At 33.5% G+C, this 12,466-nt stretch overlaps 1 protein-coding gene across 2 annotated transcripts; it reads left to right on the top strand.

The window, feature by feature from the left end:
- The first annotated feature begins 7,505 nt into the window (after positions 1 to 7,505).
- Positions 7,506 to 11,788, top strand: LOC120139492 (DEAD-box ATP-dependent RNA helicase 5-like). Of its 2 annotated transcripts, none has more exons than XM_039154695.1 (12): positions 7,506 to 7,624; positions 7,784 to 7,891; positions 8,449 to 8,529; positions 8,835 to 8,913; positions 9,126 to 9,211; positions 9,284 to 9,340; positions 9,448 to 9,515; positions 9,975 to 10,037; positions 10,835 to 10,928; positions 11,176 to 11,340; positions 11,435 to 11,527; positions 11,653 to 11,788. In XM_039154695.1, the coding sequence occupies exons 1-12, from the start codon at positions 7,529 to 7,531 to the stop codon at positions 11,746 to 11,748; spliced, it is 1,086 nt and encodes a 361-aa protein (XP_039010626.1). In that variant the 5' UTR covers positions 7,506 to 7,528; the 3' UTR covers positions 11,749 to 11,788. The 2 variants fall into 2 exon arrangements, with proteins under 2 accessions (XP_039010626.1, XP_039010621.1); XM_039154690.1 differs by having other exon boundaries at positions 9,969 to 10,037.
- The last annotated feature ends 678 nt before the right edge of the window (positions 11,789 to 12,466 follow it).

The raw sequence follows: 12,466 nt of genomic DNA, 5'->3' as shown, positions 1-12,466 counted from the left end.
TAGGTAACTTCTTGCAAGGGTATCGGTACTAGAAGAACAATATTGATACTATAAGGTTAAACTAAAGGAAATAATATGCATAGGGTGAACCGTAATGATACTAATTGAAGTAGTATCGATACTGATGTGGAGGTATCGATACCAAGGGTGAGGTATCGATACTATAATTGAAGATGAAATTCAAGAATGCAAAATGGTATCGATACTGAAGTGGGTATCGGAACCATAAAAGAGAAGTATTGGTATTGTAGGAGGGGTACTTATACTATTCAATCTAACATTTAAATTATGAGTTTTCGTTTCGTTTATGTAAGTGATAATTGATTACCATTTAATGGAAATTCGGTATTGATATTGAACATGTTGATGTGTAATTTATTTATGTTATATAAGATATGAGGACGGCTTGCGATAAGCCAACCTCAAAGGTTTTCGATCGAAAACATTTTTATTTCTTTTATGTAATATTTTTATAATGTTTTATATAAATTGTCTTTCTGAAATACTATTTTAAATGTATTAGTATGTGAGTATGTTTTATGTGAATGTGTTATACGTGGAAAGTGTTCTATGGGAATGTGTGCTATGTGAATAAAAGATACTTTGAATAAGGAAATGAAAAATAATTATATGGTTAAAGCCCAAAGTATATGTATGAGAATTAGAGGTATAGTTGGCATGCCAAGAGTTGAGGGTTCTACGCGGTCCTTCAGGACAAATTTCTACGTGGTCCTTCAGGAAAAATTCTATGTGGTCCTTCGAGACAAATCTATGTGGCACTTCGGTGCATATTCTACGTGTCACTTCAGTGCAAATTTTATGATCAATGGTGACTGCAATTATAGTGCACAACCTTAATGTACTCATATACCTTGGGTTCTCAATAATATGCGTTGGGCTCTTTAAACAAATTGATATGAATTGAATAATATATAAGATTATAAGTATTTCTATGAAAGGTATATTGGTTTCCATATATAATGTTTCTTGAAAATGTTAAATAAATGTTTTATTGTTTGTATACTCATTTATGCCTCAATAAGTCAACGACTTAGCGTGTGAGTGTTTTCACACATAGGTTCAAAGAGATCATATGAGTAAAGCTAGGAAAGGACAACATACACTTGAAGAGATCAGAACAGAACAATTTGAACTGTAGGTTTCTTATCATTTTGAAATTTTGTTGGCGTGTATCATAAAAGTTTTAAATTGAAATGCTCTGATCAATTTGTAATCTTACTATTTTATATTTATGTAAATTATCAAGTATTTATTTTCATTTTGAAATATGAATTTCCAGTATTTACTTTTTTATAATGGTTCATCACTAAAAGAATAATAAACGTTTTAAATTACAATGAATTTTCAGTGATTCAAAGTTTTGAAAAGTTAATGTGACACATCATATTACGGGTTGGGGATGTTACATCGACACCAATTTTTTTTCCAAAACATTGAAGTTATTTTTAGTATCAATACTCAGGGTGAGTATTGATACCCAATGGTCAGTATCGGTACTGTAGGCACAATATTGATACCATCATCATGAATTGGGTAATTTTACCCATTCAATTTAAGTGTTTGGATTTGTGGGTTTTCAGATCGTATAAGCTTTAAGTATGCGATCACAAGTAAAAACAACTCAAGTAACTGAAATTACAACTAGAAACTAAGCAAATTAGGATGGCATAAGATTAACCATTATGTGACACTTGGGAAATGATTAGGACACCCGAGAAACTCTATCATTATAACGATCGTCCTTCATGTTGTTATATTCGGATATTGTAGACCAGGTATATATCTGATGCAAGTAAAATTCTAGATTGTGCCCAATACATGAGAGCCTATGTGTAGGCTTGGGATGTGAGTTTCCGATGCAGGTAAAATGTAACACCTTAAATCCGATTGGGCCTAAAGTGTCACATTGGGATACCGAGATAACCCCTGATTTTCAAAACATGTTCTTTTTCTTTACAAACATGTTGAATGGTATCATAATTAAACATAAATAACTGTTATAATTTTTTCTACAAAACTGGAGCTTCGTGACACATAATAACTCAGAGTTTGATAAACTGAATACATGAGTAAGGTTCTATGAATATGTATGCCCACTAAGCTACGGTATAGTACTCTGAAGAAGATGCTGAAAGTCCTATTGTGATAGTGCTCCACGGACTGCTCAAGCTACTAACATGCTAACGAAAAACATTAGAAGGTTGAGCTTACAAAGCCCAGTAGTATAATCGCTAATCTAGAGCAGCATAAGAATTTCATAAACAAAATCATGCTAAATACATGGTACTAAGCAGTAGGTACATATATGATCTAGATCAAGTGCTACCTATTTAAGGCTTTATTGTCTTATCACTAAAGTATGAGTCTTACGCTTCCCTTAATCATCTTCTAAGGGCCTCTTCATGAGTACGCCATTAAAGGTTCTTTAACCCTAATGACTGTAACTACTAGGCACTATCTAAATACGACACTGACACTCTTGTGCATTAACTTAATGCAACCTGACCATACTACGCATTATCTGAATGCACCATGACCATACTGTGCATTATTTGAATCCACCCTGACTAGTATCTAGTCTTACATAGCCATCATACACTAGTTACTAAGGGAATCCAGTGTCACATAGCATCGGTGCAATTCCCACTAACATATGGAATGGTCTCTTGGTCCTCACATAGCCAATAAGTAGATCATAGAGATGGGAGCCCGGTGTCACATAACATCGGTATAATTCCATCTATTGGCTCAGTCTTACATAGCCTTCAAGCCAATCTTTAACATATATGATGTATTGAACTGATGTAACTATACAAACATGTCTAAGGCCCAAAGGCCATACAACACTGACATCGCTAACCCACTCATCGTGAGTGTTCGAGCCTCGCGCCCTAATTAGCCGCTGAAGTGCCCCGCGTACTAACAATGCCCCACTAGGAAACTAAAGTAACCTGGCTACGCCCTAGCATAGTTTGACTCACTAAAGTGAGGTTATCCTCTCACTAGCTGCTATCTCGCTTGTTCTTTCATCTAGAACATTATGCGAAGGCTTATTAGTCTGTTATTGTTGTTTATTATTAAGCTATTCTATTTGGTTCGTTCATTACTTAAGGACGCTTTAGTCACTTTGATTCAAGAGGATTCTCTACACGTCTTGTGATTTCAATGATGATTATTGATCACTGGCGGTGGTACTATTCGCTAGCCCCATACCTGAATCGGGTTAACTTTGAGTAGCGATGCTCCAGTCTCTCATATATTACTTTCCTTCAATACCCCTTGTACTGAAAGGGACGGCTTGTGCCTCCTAGGTTCACTGACGTTCTCGAAGTTCACATTTTCTACTATTACTGAATTTAACTTATTTGTTGTACCGCTTGTCGGTATATCCTTTGCAAATATCCTCATCCTTAACAATTCGTATACGTCCTTGACTGAATATATTTCAACGTATTACTATTAATATGCTTACATCTGTTGCAACCTACTCCTATGAGTGTTTCTAGATATGTTCGGTCATTTATATCCCTCAAGTACTAAGTCTTACTATTATAGATCATCCTTAGCTCTTATGATCCTTAATCGGTTAAATATATCCATCCCAAGTGAGTACTATCGATACTCTACTTGCATTATTGATACCCTAGGGTCTAGTACCGATACCCCTATGAGTATTGATACCAAAAATGCATTTTGTTGCTGAAAATATTGATACTCTTGGAAATTATCCATACTATTGACTAAAGTATCGATACTCTTAGAAACTATTGATACTCTTGGGGTAAAATATCCATACTCTTGGAAATTATTGTTACTCTTTACCTTAAATCCCTAATTTTGACCCAATTCAACCAATTTCGATACTGCTCGTCCCAGTATCGATACTCAAATCATGAAATGGTTTATTTAGATTCGAGAAACACACAAAAGTCATCATAAGGGCCATAGTTTAATTCTAAATCATGTGCTAATGTTGTGGGTAGTGATTTAGGGTCTTAAAGTGTGATAAAATATAACACCCTCAACCCTTACCTGACCCAGATACGAATATGAGGTGTCACATTGACTTTTCAAAAGTTTACTCTTACAAGATAGTTGAAAATTCAAACTTTCATTAAAATAAAAGTTAAATAATTTACATAAGTACAATAAAGAAATATTTACAAAATCACTCAGAGCATATGTGATTTAAACTTTAATTACATACCAACATGATTAATATAAAAAAATGACATATTGTTTAAGTCACTTCTGATCTGATCTTCTTTTGGAGGTATGCTACCTTGATAGATCCTAATTCTATTCTTCATGCTTCTTTGCAACTAAGTGTCAAACACTAATACGTTAAATCACAGACTTAATGAGGCATATACGCATAACGAAATAATGAAACATGCAGTCACATACTTTTATCATATACAAGAATCATCATATATCACATATATAAAAACATACATTATCATGCATTTAATCAATAATATCATGTTACATTATGCAATATTTAATTCATATTTTATCTTTTAATAGCCCACGTACATTTTTGAGAAATTAAGGTATATGAGCGCATTGAGCTTGTGCACAATTGCAGTCACCACATCTCATATAGATTGCACTGAGTTCCATATAGAACGTTCCAAATGACTACATATATATCCCGAATGACCTCGTAGAATTGTCCCAAAGGACCGCGTAGAACCCTCAACTCTTGGCATGCCAATTATACCCTCAACTCTCATATCACATACTATGGGCTTTATCATTTATAACAATTCACATAACTTATATAACATAAACACATAATCAAGTAGTTTATTATCACATAGCTCATGTCAATATTTCATATAGTCACTTAGATAATTGCCATATAACTTATATCTTGATCTCTTATGTTCACATATAGCATGTAGCATATATAATCACATATCAACACATATAACTTATGCATGTACTCATGTAATCATAATAATCATATCAATCACATGAATGTATTTATGCAATTATGCAATCAACATGGAAAATAGACTTATCACAAGTCTTATTTCCATAAAACATCATCTATAATATATTATGCACTCACCTTGGCCTCACTAGTCCAAGCAAATCTCTTAACTCTCTCTCATGAATTCTTAACTATTTGTCTGGTCCAAACTTTGCTTTCGATCGATATCTACACAATTATACGATCCATGTAAATATCGAAACTCATAATACTAAAATAAATATTTGCTATCATAAGCAAAACAACATACTAAATTTCAATTTTTTAACTTGACTAGTATCAGTACTCTAGATATAGTACCGATACTTCTCTGCTTGTAGTATCGATACCATTCCCCAGTATCGATACCTTTTCCCAGTTCTGGAATTTCACTCTAAAAATGGTATCGATACTTACCTATTGGTATCGATACCCATGGTACCAATACTACCACTTCAGTATCGATACCCTATGAAGGATTTATCCTCGATTACCTTATGGTATCGATTTTGTTCATCCAGTATCGATACCTATACGTAAATATCGCATCTTCTTGTTTTGTAGTATCGGTATTGTTCATCAAGTACTGATACCACAAGCCCAATATATACTCCTACATCCCGAAAATTAACCAATACCTTACTAAACTCTTCCCTTTACTCTTCTTTTTCCCCCTTAACCTCATCTATACTCCCACAAACCATCCTGTCTCACTATAACACCTCATCATCTTTAATATCTCACCCTGACCTTTGAAACTAAGAATCTTATTAAATTTTCAACATGTTCTAATTTCATTTATAACACTTTATACTTCTTATTCTAACTGATGACAAGATAAATCCAACTTAAAAATCCATTTACTAACTCTCTTCTGCAAATTCACTTAAAAACCTCTTATATTAATTCCACCATACTTCCTCATCTTTTGGTTTTAAGAAATCTTAAGCTTTCCTTAAGTTTAAGTATTACCTAAAGAACATAAACCAAGCTTAATTTCAATAAATAATCAACTGATATGAAACTCACATTTTCCAATGGGGTTCACGGCTGAGGAGGAAGAAAGATGAAGAGTTTTTTGGAAAATCTTTTTCACTTCATTTCCTCTGCTCCACGTGGTTATATAAAATACCCATGAAATTTTTTAATTCATTTACTTTTCAAATGACCATTACACCCTTCCATTCATCATTCTTTGCTATTCAGTCCTACACAAAAATATTCCAACTAAGTCCCGAAACTTTTCAATTTATCTAATTTGGTCACAAAATCCTAAAATATGAACCCTAAAATGCTTAACTACAAATTCTTAGCAAATTCTTGAAATTTATGAAATCTTAACACTCCAAAGGATTAGAAATATAATACCTTGATTTTTGAATCCTGAAATTGAGCTCATTGTTTAGCTAAACTCTTTTCCTTGGTGATTTGGATGAAAACCCCACTTTTCTTTAGCTATGAATAAACCAAGTTTTTGATTCTTTAATACGATGTTGTAAGGGGATTATGAACAAAAATGAAGCAAGAAAAGGGTTCAAGACTTTACCTTTGAGCTATAACTACTTAGAGAAAATGAAAGAAGAGAAAATGAGGATGACAACATCAAGAAAAAAAATAAAATGGGATATAAAAACCCTCATATTTACAAAATAGGGAAATTATACTTTGGGTCCTTCCCTATCTTTCCACTATCTAGAAACCCCTTTTTTATGGCTAATTGGGCCAAAGTTCAAACTCAATTAAACTCAACGACTTAATTTATGAAATCCATAGGGCCCACATGTTTCTCGGGTAAACCCGAAACTATTAGCCCAAAATTTGGGGCATTACATAAAATTCTTATACTCACCCTGGAATTCTCGAGTATTCGAGGTAGAATAGGGATGTAAGTTCCGATGAACGTAAAATTCCAGTTCTTATCTAGAGGCTATCACGTATTCAAGGTAGGCTAGTATGTTGTCCTGAGATACACTAAAATTCCTCCGACCACATCACTAGACCTATCTTATGTTTGTTGATGTACTTTTGCATACCCATGACTTTAAGCACTAGCATGTTCATGTAATGAATACATATAGTGTTGCATAGTTATTATCGTGGCACTGAGCTTTTGAGCTCAGCGTTCGAAATTTGTTTTCCTGCGCAGGTTAGTAGAGGATTGCTAAGGAGTCTATTGTGCAGATAAATTCAATATCAACCATTTTAGAGTATGTCTCTAGACTATTAGAGGACATGTATTTTATGTGGACCTTGTATTTATTCGAGTCATAACTCTATTTTGATTTGAAACTCAGTGTTTGTAATTGTACTTAATGGGAGACTCCTATATTTTTGTAAACCTCTATTTGTGATGTTTGATTTCATACCATGGGAATGATCATGGATACCTTACAAATGTTTTGAAAGAAAATTTAGGGTTAACCACTTCAACAAGACTTTGATTTCATACCCATTTCAAGAAAATTTGTTTTCATGTTATGTTTATTTATCGTGCGATCAGGCAAGACTTTGGCATTTGGCGTACCGGCAATGATGCATGTATTAAACAAGGAAAATGGTAAATCCTCAAAAGTGAGGAATCCGCTTTGTCTTGTGCTTTCCCCTACAAGAGAGTTGGCTGAACAAGTATGAATCTGTTTGACTTGATCTTGCTTTAGCAATTTGTACCTTGGTATATGCAGAACTTCCATATTCGGATGTGTGATTATAGTGCATAATATCTATTAAGTTTTTTCTCTCTCTTTAGTGTTTAACCAGTCTTTTGGCTTCATCTTCTGGTGGCAGATATTTAATGTTCTGTGTAGTGCCGGCCAAGCATGTGATGTCAAATCCGTTTGTTTGTATGGGGGAACATCTAAAGGACCTCAGATTTCTTCTTTGAAGTCTGGTGTTGTAAGTTAATTTACTTCACTTCTCTATATTTTATATTGTTGTGTGCATTAGTATTTTTGGTTAACATGTTCCTTTTACCTTATGCGTCTTTTTTTACCTTGTTTTAGTTGAAATGTTCTTGGAACTGGCAGGCAAGGGTGTACTTCTAAATTTATTAATATTCTATAGATTTGTTATTTTGTATCTTTTTTCCCAAACTGATGATATGCTTGAAATGGGTATCTAATCTTCTGTCATAAGCAATGTGACTCATCAGCTTCTGAACTTTTGAATATGGTTGTGGAACCAAAAGCTTTTGTTTAGTTTTTCGGTTGAGTCCTAGTACTTGAAACTTTCTGGGATCATGAATTCCATTGAATATGTAAAGGGTGTGGACTTTGTAGTTTGCAATTAGATGCTTTATTTTGGTTGTTAAATTCAATTTATCGATTTTGTTTGTTTTGAATAAATTTACACTGCTAGCACATTTTAGGGTTGCATTTCTACATTTGTTTTTGTTTATAAAGCTTTTATAGTGGCTAATAGCATTTAGCAAATGAATTTTTAGGCGAATTAAGGATTTAGTCATTGGGACACCTGGTCGTCTGAAGGATTTGATGAATATGGAGGTGTGTCAGCTTAATGAAGTATCTTTTGTGGTAAGTGAATACTCCTCTAGCATTACTTTCATGCATTGCACTTTGTCTCGAAATTATTCAATGGTTTCTGTGTAAACTTTATTGTTGTCTTATTCATGGCCACTAAAGCCTGTTTTATGCATAACTGAATGTGTAATATAATCAGAAGAACTAGTTGAATTTGTTTCTATAGTTGCTAGTCTTTTTTCAATTGCTTCCACTAGAGCTCTTTGGTTAATGTCTTAATGGTTGATACATCTTTTATAACTCATTTCTTGAATAGATAGATAGAGTATGTAAGTAAGAAGTGAATTGATATTTTGTAGGTCCTAGATGAAGCTGATCGAATGCTTGACATGGGATTTGAAGAGGATGTTCGCTTTATATTGGGAAGGACATGTTCTGGTATGTGTCTTTTCTGATACATGGGAATTTTATATTCCGACTTAATTTAAACCTTTTTCTGATGCCTGAGCTTTTAGGTTTTATAACTGCTCTGTGTAAGTGCTACTAATTATTGATAACATGAAGCTTGATCAAGCTAAGAAACATTTTTCTGTAGAGTAATGCATCAGCAATTATGTTGGAGATTCTCATGTCTCCTTTAACCTTTGAAGCTCGTCAGATGGTAATGTTCAGTGCTACATGGCCTGCAGCAGTTCACCGGTTAGCCCAAGAGTACATGAACCCTAATCCTGTTAAGGTAATTATCTTCATGCATGATGACATTTTCATGATTTCTTATTTATTTGGGGAAGTAATGAATTTTTTTCAGGTTGTGATTGGCTCAGAAGATTTAGCTGCCAACCATGATGTTATGCAGATAGTTGAGGTTTGTTATTACTTAACAGTTAAACCATGTTTCATATTAACTTATAGTGTGTGTGCCCACACATGCACGGTCGCACACTTATATTAACATTTTGGTTTCATTTGTAGGTTTTGGATGACCGTGCACGATATGAGCGTTTGACTGCTTTGCTCAAGAAATATCATAAATCTCAGAGGTAGTAGATCTCACATCTATTGAATTGCAACATTGTCTTTTTTATTTTTCCAATTGGTGATTGCTTTGACAAGAATTTGAATTTGTTTTCCCTTTAGATAATTCTGTATGAAATTGTACTGTAGTCTGCAAATAGATTAAACATATCAAAGGATGTAAACCAAAAAAAATATGGGAGCAAAATAAGGTTACCTTAAATTTTTGTCATGTTAGCCATCCAAGAAATCCTTATGATTTCTAGTAGCTTGTGAATATTGATTTATCTAATATGTTTTTATTTTATTTTATTTTATGATGTTGGCGTTAACCTTATAGAGATAATAAGCCCATACTGTTACTTTAAGTTGACTAGACTTGTATTGTTCTGTCATATTTATTTATTTGTTTATTTATTTTACTTGTATTAATTTTACATTTCGTCGAGTTTTGGCATAGAGGTTTTCATTTCAATCAGGAATAGAGTGTTGGTGTTTGTCTTGTACCAGGCAGAAGCTGATCGTATTGAAAGTATGCTCAAGAGAAGGTAAATTTTACTTACCTTGTCCTATTTAAAATAAGTTTGTAATTTCTCCATTGGCTAAATAGAATGGGTAGCATTTAAAGTTTTCACTTGTGCTACGTTTGGTAAGAGTGTTATTTATCCTCATGTTTTAGTACAGGAGTTGGCAATAATCTTACTTCACTTGGTAATTTTTAGCCTCTGAAATGAATCAGTTTGAAAAAAGAGAAGGAATATATATTGCTTTTTTGAATAGGTATTATTTTTTATTTTTTATCTGAGTTTTTACTCATCTTTCTCATTTCAAGTTTAGATTTTTACTCATCCTTCCTTATGTTATAACAAACTATTTTAAAAATTAAAACTCATGTAGTAATTAAGCTTTTTCTTGTGTTAATATCTATATACTCAAGTGTATCATTAGTTTTTTTAAAAGATGTGCTGCATGTTAAATAAATAAGTTTGAAGATCCATTCTTTCCTTAAATTCTAATGGTCTTTGAACTTTAATATTGTTACAGGCCTCGACTTACCTCGACTTAGTTTTTTACTTTAAATTAAGCACTAGAGCTATTTAAAATCTGCAATAATGCTAATCAATCTTGTTTGATGACATTAGTCCAACATGTCACTGACATGATAGTTTGTTATTCATGTGATTTTGAGTTGTGCAATTAAATATATTGTAAGAAATGCTTGATGGTTCTTGGATGGGTTTAAAAGTTTAAAACCATTCGTGCATACACAATTGTATCAGAATTTTAACTAGCTTTTTATTTGAACTTCTTTCTTTTCTTAGTTCATTTTATTTTATTCTTCTAGTGGCTGGAATGTTGTTTCTATACATGGTCGCAAAGCTCAAAATGATCACACCAAGGCTCTATCATTATTCAAGAAAGGAAGCTGTCCTTTGGTGGTTTACTCCTGCAAATTATATACTATTTTGTTTTTAATTTATTATTACAACTTTCGGCAGAATGACAATGTGGGAAACATCAGTGTTGTTTTGTATGTTGATATTGATGTAGACGTTTGCAAAATTTGATTAGTAAAACTTGGCTACTTTCTTCAGACACTTGATGTAAATAATAAATGATATAATTTCTCTACGCGTATTGATTTAACTAGGTTAAATTTTGACACATTAACACCATGTAATTCAGGTAGCTACGGATGTGGCTGCTAGAGGCTTGGATATTCCGGATGTTGAAGTAGTGATCAATTATAGTTTTCCTCTAACTACAGAGGACTACGTACACCGGATAGGAAGGACTGGGAGAGCTGGTAGGAAGGGTGTTGCTCACACATTCTTCACACAGCAGAATAAGGTAAGCTAATACAAATTTATCTTACACTTAAATTAAACAAGTGGTGAATGGCACATGGTCAAGTTTATTTCAATTAGTGACAAGCTTATGGCAGGGACTTGCTGGAGAACTGGTAAATGTTCTCAAAGAAGCTGGGCAGGTTGTTCCACCTGCACTGTTGAAATTTGGAACTCATGTCAAGAAGAAGGTTTGCTTTTACCTCCCCCCAATCTCTCTTGCTTGCATGCATACTTGTATACGTGCACATTAATGTTTGTGGTTTACGGTATGTCTTGTGACCTCATGATCATCTTGTTACCTGTCATAATACAGGAGTCCAAGATATATGGGGCTCACTTCAAGGAAATTGCTGCCGATGCTCCAAAGGCTAAAAAGATAACAGTTGATGACTCAGATGATGATAACTGATGCCGGTGCTTTGCAGTAAAATATGGAGAATTGATTATGAAAACTGGTTGGTTACTTATTCTAGATATTCCACCATATTTATTTTCTTTTTAACCAATTTTGTTTAAGCAGAAATTGATGTGAATATGTCATTCTGCTGGTAGTATGGAATGTGTAAAACCTAGATTTTGCTAATTTTCATTGAATGGCCATCTAGTTAAGTAAGAATCTCGTAGATTAAAAAAATAGTGGAACCCAGTGTGCAGGAATTGTTGTTGGAATTGATTAATATTTTATGTTCATTTTACAATGAATTGCAATTTCCATTATGGTTAACTACTAGGCAGAGATTGCATGGAAACTCTTAAAAGAAGGCATTCTGGCTATTGTTATCGCAGGGAAAGCACATTGATGATCATCAGGAGGCCTTTGTTAAACTAAGCTTATCTACTAATTTTCAGGTCCAAGAAAATTTGGAGCATTGATAGGGCTGCTAAATGCCTAGGGATGTCACTTTTTATCCATATAAAAAAGTCTAGTACCTTTCAAGCTGTCTGGTTGCCTTGTTCTGCAATTTAAGCAACTGTTGAAAAAGTTGGTTTGAATCAGTCTAAAGAGCTAATTTACTACGAAAATTCGATGTGATAGGAACATAGTTTTGAATGTTAAATATATTGATCAACTTATTGCCCTTTTCCTTACGACGAGTTACTCGGATAAGTAATTTGATTTAAAGAAA

Source organism: Hibiscus syriacus, unplaced genomic scaffold, assembly GCF_006381635.1.
Source record: "Hibiscus syriacus cultivar Baekdansim isolate YM2019G1 unplaced genomic scaffold, ASM638163v2 tig00002237_pilon, whole genome shotgun sequence".
NCBI classification, from domain to species: domain Eukaryota; kingdom Viridiplantae; phylum Streptophyta; class Magnoliopsida; order Malvales; family Malvaceae; genus Hibiscus; species Hibiscus syriacus.
The sequence above is the reverse complement of the archived record's forward strand: the minus strand, read 5'-3'. Positions and strand labels throughout refer to the sequence as shown.

Bases quoted from the DNA above. Each gene is read 5' to 3' on its own strand.
- LOC120139492 (XM_039154690.1), top strand. From the start codon at position 7,529: ATGATGCATGTATTAAACAAGGAAAATGGTAAATCCTCAAAAGTGAGG. The intron at 8,914-9,125 runs GTATGTGTCTTT...TAACCTTTGAAG, and splicing joins ATTGGGAAGGACATGTTCTG to CTCGTCAGATGGTAATGTTC. The intron at 11,528-11,652 runs GTTTGCTTTTAC...GTCATAATACAG, and splicing joins GAACTCATGTCAAGAAGAAG to GAGTCCAAGATATATGGGGC.